General features: G+C 58.9%; 1 protein-coding gene across 1 annotated transcript in view; it reads left to right on the top strand.

The window, feature by feature from the left end:
• Positions 1-405: 405 nt before the first annotated feature.
• Positions 406-13,687, top strand: part of MMEL1 (membrane metalloendopeptidase like 1) — a 33,579-nt gene continuing 20,297 nt past the window's right edge. Inside the window, exons 1-2 of the mRNA XM_086715456.1 lie at positions 406-2,631; positions 4,632-4,798. Of these exons, the coding sequence (XP_086571582.1) occupies positions 4,642-4,798 (157 nt within the window). The 5' untranslated portion in view covers positions 406-2,631; positions 4,632-4,641. The remainder of the gene's footprint in view (positions 2,632-4,631; positions 4,799-13,687) is intronic.

Raw genomic sequence — 13,687 nt, 5'->3', positions numbered from 1 at the left:
TGGGTGCGTCACAACCACCACGGTGACCGCTCCATCACCATCAGTCGTGAAGCCCCTGCACACCACAAGTCTCCCTTCCCGACGAGCCTGGCCGTGCAGACAGGCCCAAGGACACGACCAAGCCAGGCCCCAGATCCGTCTTTGTGGGTCTGGTGGCAGGGACCACTCTTGGTACCAATTTACGTATCGGTCAGGGTCACTCGAGATGGAAACCACACCAGTGATCGCAATGGTGAGGGTTTAATATAAAGAATCGCTAATCAGCTAAGAAGGTGGCAGTTATGTAATGGGCAGAACCCTAGGGACCGTGGAAGCAGCAACCACAGAGTTCAAGACGGATGAGCAGCCTCTCCGAACAGGCTGCTGTCCGTCACCCACAACCCTCCGCTGGGTGACCGAGCTCCCCTGAGCGTGCCCCGTGCCCCGTGTGCTATTTGCCGGCCACACCTCTGCGCCTGGCACGGACCATCCGTTCTCTCAGACTCTGTGACGGCTCTTCTAGGTGAGGGGACTGGCTTGGTGGCTCAGTGACAGAGACCAGGGGCAGTCAGACGTCGGCCCCTTCCCTCCTGTGCGGGGGACCCAAGGCCTGTTGTCAGGACGCAGCTGTCCGGGAGGGTGTGGGGGTGCTCCCACAGGCCGGGCTCTCACCGCAGCTTTGTGAGTGCTCCGGGAATGTCCTCAACTTCCTCCAGCCCGATTGTCTTCTCTGAGCAGGGCGCCTCGCGCCTGTCCACAGCACGGATGGACAGACCCGCGGGGAGATCCGATCCATGCCCTGCAGAGGCCCAGAGACACCTGCCAGGTGGGGCCGGGCTTCGTGAAGAGGACAGGAGCTGCCCCAGACGATCCTGCCCGAGAGCAGGGGTGGCGACAGTCAAGGGCAGGTCTTAGACCTGCCCTCGTCCCAGGGCCGATGAGGGAGGTGGTGCCCACCCCTCCCCCCATGGGAGGTTCCTCCAACCCCCCATCTCCCATCTTTTGCCCAAGATACAGGCAGGGGTGAGCAGGGAGCCCCCACTGACCCCCGAGCTCACTTAGGAAAAAGGCTTAAATCCACCCTCCAGACTGTCCTGGGCACGATAAGATGGGGGCTGGGACTCTGCACCCAGGACCTGGCCAGGCTGGGGGTCTGTAGCTCCCTGCCCTGTGGAGCCGTGGCTTCCCTTGGCCGCCAGGTACCCGAGCACCGCCTTGCCGGCCCCACCAGATGGTGTCGGCCTCAGCACCACGCCCCGCTGGCCCCTGGCTCACAGCTTCTGGACGGCTGCAGACAGAACCCATGAACCGGCAGCTTGGGTGGGAACGGCGGGCTGGGCTCCAGCCAGCAGCCAGCATCTGCATCCCGGCGGCCTTGGTGGCGGGGTAAGAGGTGGTACTCTGGCTGGACCGTGTCACCTGTGGGGTCCCCAGGGCCGTCATGCTCTGGGAAGGAGCTTCGAGCTGGCCGAGCTGGCCCCCGGCCCACCTCAAGGCCCCCGGGATGGGCAGTCCCCCGGCGGTTCACTCCCCTGACCTTGACGTCGTGTCCTTCCAGGCCAGCAGCCCAGGTGCCCCAGGCTGCCGGCTCCTCGCTCTGCCTGGGTTTCTGGCCTTCAGATGGGGTGGGTGCTGGGAGACAGACCAGACAGGGGAGTGAGGAGAGCCTCGCCTGGGCAGTGAGGGTGGGGTCGGGTATCAGCCCCTCTCCCTCAGTGCTGCCCTCCTCCGGGGGGGGGGGGGCAAGCAGAGAGCTACCCCAAAAGGGTGTGCCATCTCCCAGCAGGGCCCAGCACGGGCGGCCCTGCCCAGACACCCTTCCAGAGTCCCAGGGGCCTGGGGGACCGCTTGTTCCGTGGGGTTCTGAAACAGAAGCAGAACCGTGCTGGCACCCGAGTGGGGCCCGAGGAACGGAAGCCTGGGTTGTGGCTGGACCTGCTCTGCCCGGAGCCCCCGGCCTCCGTCAGCCGGGCGACTGGTTCACGCTCAGAAGCACTGGCGTGCCCCTGTCAAGTCCAGAAGCCTCTCCTGTTCCCCTAGCCAGGACCGACTGCCCCTCAAGAGTCCCCAGGGGCAGAGGGAGGCCGCTGAGCCCCAAGCTGGCGGAACGTGGGCGTCTCGGGTAGGGAGCACCACCTCCCTTTATACCTGGCGAGGCCCCCAGAACCCACCAATCTCACTGGAGACTAAGGGGCAGAGCCCCACGGCGGGGCCTTGGCAAACCCCACTGCCAGTGAGGGTCTCTGGTCCCCGCCTCTCAGGCAGGGCGGGGGGAGGGCCTGGCCTTCCTTCCCGGCAGCCCCCGCAGTCCCCTCAGGACGGTGGGGTCGAGGAGGGAGGAGGAAGCAGGACGCAGGGCCAGAGGCCCGCAAAGGGACCCTCGCTCGGCCAGGAGCTGCTCTCTGCCCCTCCCCCACACCAGACCCAGATGGAACCCCCTGCCGGTGAGTGGGAGATGGTCCCGCCTCCGGGGAACCCTCGCCTGCGTCACAAAGGAGGCCCGGAAGCCTCAGCGGAACCCCACCTGAAGCCACTGCTCTCCGGCCTTGGGAGCCCTCCCACCTGGCCCCAGCTCACGGGAGCTCTAGGCCAGCCCGACCCAGCCTTCTGAGACCTGCCCGTGGGACGCGGCCGCCCCCGAGTGACCTGAAGGTGGGCCGAGGGAGGGGGCCTGCCTGCCAGGGCCGGCTTTCCTGGGCAGCACGGAGGGTGCACCCTAGCAGCGCCCAGCCCGTCTCCCAGGGGCCGGGCAGAGCATTCTGTGAGCACGCCCACACCGTTCCCCTCCGACGAGCCCCATTTCCTTGGCTGGCCACCATAGCCCGGAGAGGCCTGCTCTGATTCCCTAGCACTTGGTTTTGCCCTTAGCCCTCAATATGAAAGTGTGTGCGCACTTTTCTGCCAAACCGAGTTCCTGGAAGCGAGCGGCACAGAAGGAGAGAACGCATTCACTAGTTCTGATCTAAGACAAAAGCCATTGGAGAGGCCAGAGCCACAGACCCTAGGCCAAGGCTCGGACCCGTCCAGCCGAACCCGTTCCTTCGTTCATCGTTCAGCAGACGTCGGTTGATGCCTCTGGGGTCGTGGGTACCAGAGTGGGTGCTGGGGACCCAGGCAGACGGAGCCCCGCGCCCCCATGGTGCCGACATTTCCCATGGGGAGGGGGACCATGGAAACAGAAGTCAGGGGCATCGAGCCTGAATCGCACATCTGGTGGCAAAACAGAAATCAGGTCCGGGGGTCAGGCTGGTGAAGACGGACCCAGGGAAGGCTCCACTGGGAAGATGGCCTTGAGCAGGGGCTTTTGGGGAGTGAGGGGGTGGGGGGAGGGTCTGGGGGAAGGGCAAAGCCTCCGAGGAGGGGGTCTGCCGGGCGCTGAGGGCGGAGGACCACATGGGGTGCGCAGAGAGGTGACGGGCGGGGGCTGCGGAGGGTGCTGAGATCAGAGCAGGCCTGGCTTCTCTCCATTCGGGTCATGGAGCGGGCGAGGCCCGGGGAGAGTAAGACCCGCCTAGGGCCACCCACCCACCCCTGCCCCCGCCCAGAGCGGGAGACAGAACTCAGGCAGACCCCTGGGCATGGGCAGGTAGGGACACCTGCGCCAGCCCCAGCGTGTCTCAGCAGCCGCGCTTGCCCGCCCACGGGCCCGACTGGCACGGTCTTCCTCAGGCTTTTCCCGAACTCGCGGCCCTGCCTGGTGCAGCGTGGGCGCTGGTGCGGGGCTCGGCTGTGTCACGGTGCTTGAGGACCGGAAGTCTGACGCACAGGCCGGCGGCCAGCTTCTCCCAGCCGTCCCAGGGCCAGGGCTGTGCGCGCCACCAAAGAGGGGCATGTGCACGCCCACTTGCCAAAGGGAGCGCAGACCTCAGAGCCCTCGGGGTCTGCTGTCCCCGCCTGTCCCCAGGCAGCGCGCCCTCTCCTGTCTGCCACAGCCCTGACGGTCCTCCACCGCCGCCCACCCCTGGAGTGGCGGGGGCAGGGGAGGGTGGGGAAGGGGGACACAGGGATGCACGCCGGCCAGGTGGCTGCTGGGGCTGGCCTTCATGGTCACTGCCTGCGTGACCCGTCCTTCTGGTCTCCCCAGGGTCCACTCCTGGGCTCCTGGCGGGAAAGGTGGGCAGGAAGCCCAGTGGCCCACGCCACCTCCCAGAGGGTTTTCAGGGCCCGTAGCTCCAGGACCCCCTCCCCAGCCCCGGGGAACTAGGGCCCCAGGCTGGCTCCGCTGCCCTAGCCCCTTGGCAAGCATGGGGAGCTGGGCCTGCCGGGTCCCTAGTGCCCACCCCCAGCTGTGAGCAGAGTGGTCCCTGGACGACCCCTGCTGGAGAACGGGCTTGGAGAAGCCGACCTTGGGGAGAGGTTGCCACCATGGCCCGCGGGCCGCACCGCCCCCACCCCCCCCACCGGCACCTCGGGCCCTCAGAGGCTCTGGCCTGGGGAGACCGGCTAGCGAGACACAGGCCGAGAGCCGGCTGTGGACCGGGCAGTGGGGACAGGAGCCCGGTGTCCTGAAGGGACCGGCACCGGCCTCCCAGCCTCGGGCAGGGCCCCAGGGGCTCCACGCGCACGGCTCCCCACCCTGGCCGGACACACAGCCCTTGCCCTTGGCCTTGGACTTTCTCAGCTGTGCACTTTCCCCCCCCACCCCCGTCTAGAGACTTGGCGATGGGGAAGCCCGAGAGCCCGGTAGGGATGGTGGAGATTGCCGGCTGGTCGGGACAGAAGCGCCCGGGCCTCCTGGAGGGGGGGCTGCTGCTGCTGCTGCTGCTGCTGAGTGTCGCCCTGGTGGCCCTGGGCCTCCTCTACGCCGCCCGCGGCGGAGGTGAGTGAAGGCGCCCCCCGCCCACCCACCCCGATGCGCCCGTCTTGTCGACGGGGCAGGCGGGGGCCCAGGGTCCGCACCTGGCACTAACCTGCAGGGCGCCGGCGGCCCCTTCCAGAAGGCTCTGCCCAGGGCCGGCCGCCCCGGCCGGTTCCGCAGGCTCCGCGCAGCCCCCTCCCCTCCCGCACTGCGGTCCCGGCCGGCGGGTGGCGGGAGCCACGCTCTTCCCCTGCGCTCACCTGTGTCTCACGGAGGCGGCTGCCGTCCTCCTTCTCCCCCGCCCTGCAGAAGTCGTGACCCCCAGACAGGCTCCCCGGGGTGCAAGACGGTGGGAGGGGTCAGACTGGGCTCCCGGGGGTGCAGCCGGGGCTGCTGTGCAAGGACACTCCTCTTCTGGTTCCCCCTCCGCGTGGATAGGGAGGGGCTGTCCCCGACTTGGGTGGGGGGCCTGGCGGGGGTGGGGCTCACGTGTCTGCACCTGGGCTGCACCCTGCTGCTCACAGGCGCCACCCCAGCCCGGATGTGGGTGCTGAACCCCACCCCCACCCCCAGGGCAGCAGGCACGGGACTCCGGAGAGGGGCTCCCAGTAGGGCATCACGGCCTTTGTCACTAGAATGACACTGGCCTGGCCCTGGCCCCGTGCACCGCAGGGAACCAGCCATCCATTGCTAGACGAGGCTATTTCTGGGGACCAGAAGTGGGCGCAGCCTGCGGATGTGATGGGCGTCCCAGCCCAGCGTTGCTCCCAGCCTGTCCAGGCGCCCGGAGGGCCCCTGCCAGCTGCTCTGGTCTCTGGCCCCTCTGGGACCCCCACCAGGGTGGGGGCACTGCCAGCTCCAGGGGCAGGGGAGGAGCCTCTGGCTGCACAGAGAGCCCTGGGGAGCCCAGACCTCGAGGAGCCTAGTTCGGGGCTCGCTGGGCTGGAAACACCTGATTCAGAGGCTTCCGGAGGACGGGACTGTCCCCCCCGGCCCCCACCCCCCAGCTGATCTCGGCCTCAGGCCCTTTGAGTCCGCGGAAGAATTTACATGCAGTGTTACTGTGTATTTCTCAGTGCTTTCTCATTTCCACGATGATTTTTTTCCTGGATTCCTGAGTTATTTCGAAATTTTTTTTTTCTTTTTAATTTCCAGACGCACGGAGATTTGACCAGTTACCTTTTCTCGTTGGCTTCTCGCTTAACTGCATTGTGGTCAGAAACCAGGGTTTACGCGGTGCTGATTCTTGGGTGTTTGCTGAGGCTCGCTTTGGGACTGCCACGTGGGCAGTTTTGCAAACAATCCACACGTGTTCGTGGAAGACACCCAATCACTAACTGTTAGATGAAATTGGAGATACAGATATATCCACACCAATCGAATCTTCTATATATTTGGGTTTTTTTTTTTCAATTTTCTTGTGTGACAACCACCAGTTTTCGTCGTATTTATGCCAAATGTTAATTTGCCTATTTTAAGGCTACGTTATCATGTGAAGACAAGGTTAGAAATGGTGTCTTCACACAGCCGATCATTGCACAGTGACACCTTCTATCTTATTATCTTTTGCCTAAAGTTCTGTTCTGCACGATGTGAATATAACCACTCGGCCCGTTTTCTTCCATTCTTTCTCTGTCAGACCTCTTGTGTCTTTCGCCTTCGATGTGTCTCTTGCAACCGTACGAATCTGGATTGGATTGGGGACTTTGTCTCTTACCTGGAGAATTCAGTCTTACTGGCCTTCGTTATGGCTGCCGTCCGCCTTCTTTTGGGTGGCTCTGGTATTTTTTCCTCCTCTATTTTCCCTCAGCTAGCTTGCAGGTTTTCGATCACTGTCCATTTAGGGGTTCTCGTTGATTTTTTGTTTGAACAGTTGTTTTAAAAGTTATGGATGGGGCGCCTGGGTGGCTCAGTCGGTTGAGCGTCCGACTTCAGCTCAGGTCACGATCTCGCAGTCCGTGAGTTCGAGCCCCATGTCGGGCTCTGGGCTGATGGCTCAGAGCTTGGAGCCTGCTTCTGTCTCCCTCTCTCTCTGCCCCTCCCCCGTTCATGCTCTGTCTCTCTCTGTCTCAAAAATAAATAAACATTAAAAAAAAAAGTTACGGACAAGTGCTTTTCGGGAAATCACACGCGTTTTTATAGAAATTACAGTAGGAGATGAAGCCCCATGTCCTCCTGGAATCCTGCTCCTACAAAGCAGCCACATTCACTTTCCAGCACGGAAGTCAGCAAACTCTGGCCCGGGTTTTGTACATAAAGTTTTATTGGAACACAGCTGGGCCCACTCATTTATGTATTGTCTGTGGATGTTTTCCTGCTTCAAGAGCTAAGTTGAACTGGTCAGACAGAGTCTGTGTGTGGCCCACAAAGCCTAAAATATTTATTGCCCGGCCCCTGACAGGAAACTATTGCTAACCCTTGGACTGAGGTGGCTTTCCGTATCTAAACCTTGACTTTGAACCTCTTTTACTGTCAGTGTTGGGTCGTGAGGAGGTGTTATAAGGTTGTGGTTAATGCCCAGGCATGGCTAGGCGTGCCGCCCCCCCGCCACCTGATCCTACCGCGTGACCTTGGCAGGTTTCTTCCGTGCCTCTGCGCCTCAGTTTCTCCGTCTGTGAAATGGAACATAACATAGTACACACACAAGAGGCTTACTTGAGGGCCCAGGATTTAATGCATCAGTAACACTTAGAAAAATGCCTACGTCTGTCATGGTGTTCGTGAGCAGATTTAATGGCAAAATAGCCAATTTGTCATTTACCCGCTACCAGTATGGTTATCGACGTGCCGAAGGGAAGGCAGATGCAGCTCCCTACACAACCCAGACCCTGCCCTCGCAATACAGACGTGTCCGTGCTTTGTGGTAAAGACTGAGGGTCATACACAGCTGAGCTATGAAGAAAAGTTGGGTCGCGTCTCCTCTCTTTGCCGTTATCTGGTTTCCTTGTCATGAATATCTACCTCGTTCCAGAGGCTTCCTTTTTTGCGGTCACATTATTTCATTACCAGCCCGTCTGCCTCTCAGATGTCACCCTCTTGGTCCTAAGATAGATTTTCGTGGATTGCGGGATGGGGCTTGAGTACCCAGTACTGATGGTTCCCCAACAGTGAATCACTTTGGTGTGAGTCCCTTCAAAATGACATTTCTAGGGGCGCCTGGGTGGCTCGGTCGGTTGGGCGTCCAACTTTGGCTCAGGTCGTGATCTCGCGGTTCGTGGGTTCGAGCCCTGCGTCGGGCTCTGTGCTGATGGCTCGGAGCCTGGAGCCTGCTTCGGATTCTGTGTCTCCCTCTCTCTCGGCCCCTCCCCTGCTCATGCTCTGTCTCTCTCAAAATTAAATAAACATTTTTTAAAAAATGACATTTCTAAATCTGCAAGTTCTGTTCCCAACCTCTCTGATCTTTCCTCCAAAGAATTTTTCAATGCAGCTCAAGGAGCTACACCTGCGGTCTCCTGCACGAAAAGGTCCTTCGGACGGTTTGTAAACTGAGACGCAGCTGGCTCACTCCGCCTGGCCTCAGGTTCCGCTCCTTCAACAAGAGGCCAGATCGCTGGGGTCCCGTTCATGTCGAGGAAAGCCAAAGAATCCGTCATTCTGCGTTCCACGTATCAATTATTAGGTGGTTATGAGGCGTGGTAATACGGGTTGAGCCTGCACAAATATACGGTATACAGTTATCTTTCCAGAATCCCACGGATCCCGGGTCTGGGGGAGCCTTGCCAGGCTCGCTTACTTGTTTTTGTTGTAAGAAGAAAAGCCATTCCGGAAATGGACTTCCTCAGCTTCTGCTTCTCTGAAAAAGCCTTTCTTTCCTCTGCGTGTTGAAAGATTTTTATCTCTGAGTAGAGAATCCTCGGTTGGCGGTTTGGTTTTTCCCTCAGTCACTCCGTTGCCTTCTGGCTCAGACGGCTGCTGCGGGAAAGGCCGCCATGACTCCCGTCTCTGTTTCCATCTGTAATGTTTCTCCTCTTTCTGTTGCCCTCGAGATTCTTCTCTCTGACCTCGGCTGCGGTGTGGCCGGGGGAAGCGCGGGCGCGGTTCAGTATTTTAGGATTCGTGCCGCGTGTGTTCTTTGGAATCTGGGGTTTTACTTTCTTCGACTCCTCTTGGGAAACTCTCAGCCATTATCTTTTCAAATATTTCTTCTGACCCCTTTCTCTCTCTCTCTCTCTCTCTCTCTCTCTCTCTCTCTCTCTTCTTCTCTTGATGGTTTGATGCTGTCCCGCAATATTTGGATGGCCTGTTCAGTGTTTCTCACCCTTTTAGTCTTTGTGCTGCGGATTAAAGAATCTGACCCAAATTAGTCTCCACGTTCGCTGCGTCTTTCCTCGGCTGGATCCAGCGTGCTGGGCAGCCAGTCAGGAAAATCCTCCACCTGTAATAATATGCTTTTTATTTCTGATACTTCCACACGACTCCTTTTTATAGTTTCTATCTCTTTGCCGAAATGTCATATCTGTTCAAGCATGCCGTCCTCCTTTTTCATTAAATCCTTTAACGTATCACCCATAGTTGTGTTAAAGTTCAGCTCTGATGGTGCCAGCATTTGGGCACTCTCTGAATCTAGTTTTTTTTTTTTTTAAGTTTTTTTTTTTAATGTTTATTTACTATTGAAAGAGAGTCAGAGCATGAGCAGGGGAGGGGCAGAGAGAGGGAGGGGGGACAGAGGATCCCAAGCGGGCCCTGTGCTGACAGTGAGAGCCCGACGCAGAGCTCGAACCCACAAACCGCGAGATCATGACCTGAGCCGAAATCAAGAGTCGGGCGTTCAACCAGCCGAGCCCCGCAGGCGCCCCTCTGTGAATCGAGTTCAGCCGATTATTTGGTAGCAGCGGACCGCTCGACCGCTTTTCTGGCTTTTGCTTGTGTGTGTCTCACGCACCTTCGCCGAATCCTGAATACGACGTGGGGAAGGGTAGAGACCGAGGCACATCGTGTTGGTGGCTGGAAACGGGGACATGTGTCCTGCCAGTCTATTGGTGTGTGGGCTCGACTCAGCTAGTCAGGAGTCACCCTCGGGGCGCCACGGATTCGAATTCCTCCAGCAACCGGCTGGCTGCCGTTATCTCCCGTTTTCCCCTCGGCCCTGCCTCAGCCTCACTGGCAGCGGCCCCCGGATGCCCGTGATACAGAGGGGCCTCTCTCCGCGCCTCAGTCCCTCCACAAAGGGTAGTGGTCAGTGCTCGGCTCGCGCCGGGGGGCACGCGATCTCTGATGCACCGGCCGTGTCTGGTCTTCAGCCGCCCTGGGCCCTGGACCAGAGCATCCCTGTGCTGGTCCCCTCGTCCACCAAATTTTGCTCCACCCCTGAGTTTCCCACCCTTGCTCTAGAGGCAGTAGACGTCAGCTTGATGTCATGCTAAGATCCTGGGGCCACAGGGGGCTCCTGTCCCTGTCCCACGGGCAGAGGATTTTTGGTTCTGACCCTCCTCCAGACCGGTGGGCTTTTGCCTGACCCCTGGAGGTGCGAGCTTTACTGCCTTTTCCCCAGCGGCTCAGGCCCTTGCTCCCGACGAGAGGAAGGCGCGGGCAAGCAGGGGAACCTGGTGCGTGTGCCTCAGCGGAAGCGGATGACGTCTGGCCTGGGCCCCTGAGGGGGCTCTCTCTGGCCTTCTGATGGCTGCCCCCAGTGTCTCTCGTCAGCACCTGCCGAAGACCCCCGGCTAGAACACGCGAAGTGAGGCAGCGTTCCCTCCCGGCTGTTCCAAACCAGCGAGCCAACGCACGGGTGGCCTCTAAGAACGCGCGAAGATTGCACCTCCCTCCGTCCCTCTTACCCACTTGCGTGGTGACCAGTCTCACTCCTGGGTCCCGTCAGAGGGCGGACGCTGTCGTCCCTCCTTCGAGGGGCTCCTCGCGCTCTGAAACTGTTTCCCGAGTTGCTCTCTGACCCCAGGCCCTAGACGGGGCTCTCGAGAAGCTGTGACGTCTGCGGACGATCTAGACTTCTCTTGTCGTTAGGACGGGCAGGGTACTGTCGTGGCTGCTGACGTTCCAAGCAGGAAGCAGACCCCTTCTACCTCAGACGTGCGCGTGCCTGGTTAGCTAGTGAGGCGCTCAGCTGATGGACACCTCCGTTCTGCTTCCCGACACGCAAGGATTTAGAGCCGTTCGAGTCTCTCCCGTGCCGGCTCCGTGTGGTCGCGGGCGAGACTCAGTTCTCTCTCTCTCCGGTCTCTCACGGAGGCAGCGTTAGTGAATACAGCCGGGCTCATTGGGCTCATCACACACCCCGCGAGCTTTCTTCGTCCTCCCGTCTCCCAGCTCAGGATGTCCTTTCAAAATCATCTTTCTTCTCTCCAAAGCACGTGCTTCCGGAGCCTCCTATTCAAGGTGTGGGTTGCGGACCAGGGGGTGGCAGCCTCACCCGCCTCTTCTCAGGAGCTGGGCCCCACCCTGATGACTTCATTCAACCTTTATCACCTCCTCGGGCAGGCCCACCGGGAGCCAGGACCTTGGCCTGTGAACTGGGGTGAAGCCACGTTCGGTCCACAATAGGCCTCAACCTCTGTACTATGATGGACACTTGAGGCCCTTCTTGTGACCAGGCAAGTGTGGGGAGCGCCGCGGTAACAATTTTTCCGTGGTAGGGACGCCTGGGTGGCTCAGTCGGTTAAACATCTGACTCCCAGTTTTGGCTCAGGTCACGATCCCAGGGTTATAGGATTGAGCCCTGCGTTGGGCTCCATGTTGAGCTTGGAGCCTGCTTGTGACTCTCTCTCTCTCTCTCTCTCTCTCTGTCTCTCTCAGTCTCTCTCTCCCTCTCCCCACCTTTGCCCATCCTTCAGTGGTAGTTTGATGAGACAAATCTGGACCCTGTTGTCCCTCGATGGCTTAAAGATTTAGTCTCACGGTCTCCTGGCTTCTGCAGTCACTGTGCAGAAATCTGGGCCCGTCTAACTGTGGTTCTTTGTCGGGTGAACGTTCTTTCCCTCCGAGCTGTGTTTCCTTTGTCTCTGGTATCTTCTCACTTTTACCATGAGGCATCTGGCTGCGAACATTTGTTTTGTTTATTCTGCTTTGGGTAGGTCGTGATTCCCGGATCTCCGCATCAATACCGTGTATTCGTTGTGGGAAGTCGTGCACTATCTTTCTGAACGCTGTGTCTCCCTCACGACCTCTCTTCTTCCACTCTAAGACTCTGATTACGCGTGTCCTCAGTCCTCCTGGCTCTATCCTCCAAGTGTCTCTAGGAAGGTTCCGTCTCTGACTTTGTCCTGCCTCCTGGGTAGATTCTTTTGGGCTATATTCCAACTCACTAACCCTCTCTTCACCTGTGTTAGATCTGCAGAAATTCTCCCCCAAATACCCTGCAATAACTCGGAATACATACCCTTTAGGACGCTGCCTTCCCTCGGGTGTGAATTAAAATGTTGGCTGCATTTTGCAGAATGTTGATTCTCCAAAAATATATCTGAATATGCCTGTACCTGCAGTGCAGTAAAGATTCCATGGAACCCCGGAATTTGTGACATGTTGTCACTTAGGTTTCAATTAGCAAAATAAACAGTGCAGCCCGGAGGGAAAAATCCAGAAATGTGATCTTGGCAACCACGTTCTTTCGTGAGTCTAGAATTTACAATTTATTCTTTCACTCACTGATTCTTTTTAAATGTTTCTTGCCCTTGTTTTTAGTGTTTTCTTTTACTTCTCCAAACATACTCGGATTCGTTTCTGCATCAGCCGGGTTATTGCTTCCTCACAAACTGCCCTGGTGCTCAGGGGTTAAAGTAACGTTCGTCTGTTGGGACGCGCACACAGGCGCACAGCCACGGCCAAGTCGGCCCACCCAGGCTGGACTCTGTTCAGCCCCCCCTCCAGGGGGTCCTCGCACCCCCTACGAGGACCAGCAGGCGGGCCTGGGCAGAGTGGAGGAGGACGGCTTGAAGCCCCCAGGCCCCCTAGGGCCTGGGCTCAGGACCGGAGTAGGCATCCTTTCCACCACATTCTGTTGGCCCAAGCAAGCCACGGGGCCAGCCCACAGACGAGAGGGAGAAAACGTCCTCCGGCAACAGCATGGGGGCAGAGAGGAGTCGAGATTGGGGGCCCGTGATGCCCCAGACATTTGGGATCGGAGAGTCCCAGAATACAAAATCCTTGGGGTTCACGGTTCTGCCATGTGCTGGTCACACCCGTGGAAGCTTCTCGCCGTGTTAGGGTGAATCCGTGCTCGCACTGGCTTTACCTGTGGGGACCCTGTGTCTCTTGGGCCGAGAAGTTTCCCTCCAGAGAAGGCTTGTTGTTTGTTTCCATCAGGCACCTGGGGAGGCCACCTGCTTAAAACGCACGTCTCAGCTTGAGGTTTCCTTGGCCACACGGTCAAGCTCGTACGCGCACCTGCCTGACGACCAGCCCGTGCTCATTCTCCAGGGAGGAAGGTTGTTTTCCACCCTCTGAGATTTCTGTGGCCTTTTTTCCCAGAGAGAGAGAGACACAGGACGTGGTGACAGACAGAGAGAGGGAATATAAATCATTCAAATCAAGGCCAACCTGTATTATTTTTTTTAATGTTTCTTTTGTGAGGGCGAGAGGGTGGGGGAGGGGCAGAGAGAGAGGCAGGAGGAGGACGGAGGATCTGGAACAGGCTCTGTGCTCTCAGCACAGATGCGGGGCTCGAACTCACGAGCCGCGAGATCATGACGTGAGCCGAAGTCGGACGCTTAACCGACGGAGCCACCCAGGCGCCCCATTTGCCAATGACTGTTAAGTAGGTCTACACTTTCTCCAGATTTCCTCTGTTCCTCCCTCATGTCCTGTTCTGTCCCAGGATCCTACGGGATGCCACGGAGCATTATTCACCAAATCTCTGTAGGTGACTCTCGGCTGTGATGGTTTCTCAGACTTCCCTTGTTTTTATGATCTGGACAGTTTTGAGGTGTCCTGGCCCCATATTTTGTAGAACGTCTCTCA

Source organism: Puma concolor, chromosome C1 (genome assembly GCF_028749965.1).
Source record: "Puma concolor isolate L17-30 chromosome C1, mPumCon1.1.hap2, whole genome shotgun sequence".
Lineage (NCBI taxonomy): Eukaryota > Metazoa > Chordata > Mammalia > Carnivora > Felidae > Puma > Puma concolor.
The sequence above is the reverse complement of the archived record's forward strand: the minus strand, read 5'-3'. Positions and strand labels throughout refer to the sequence as shown.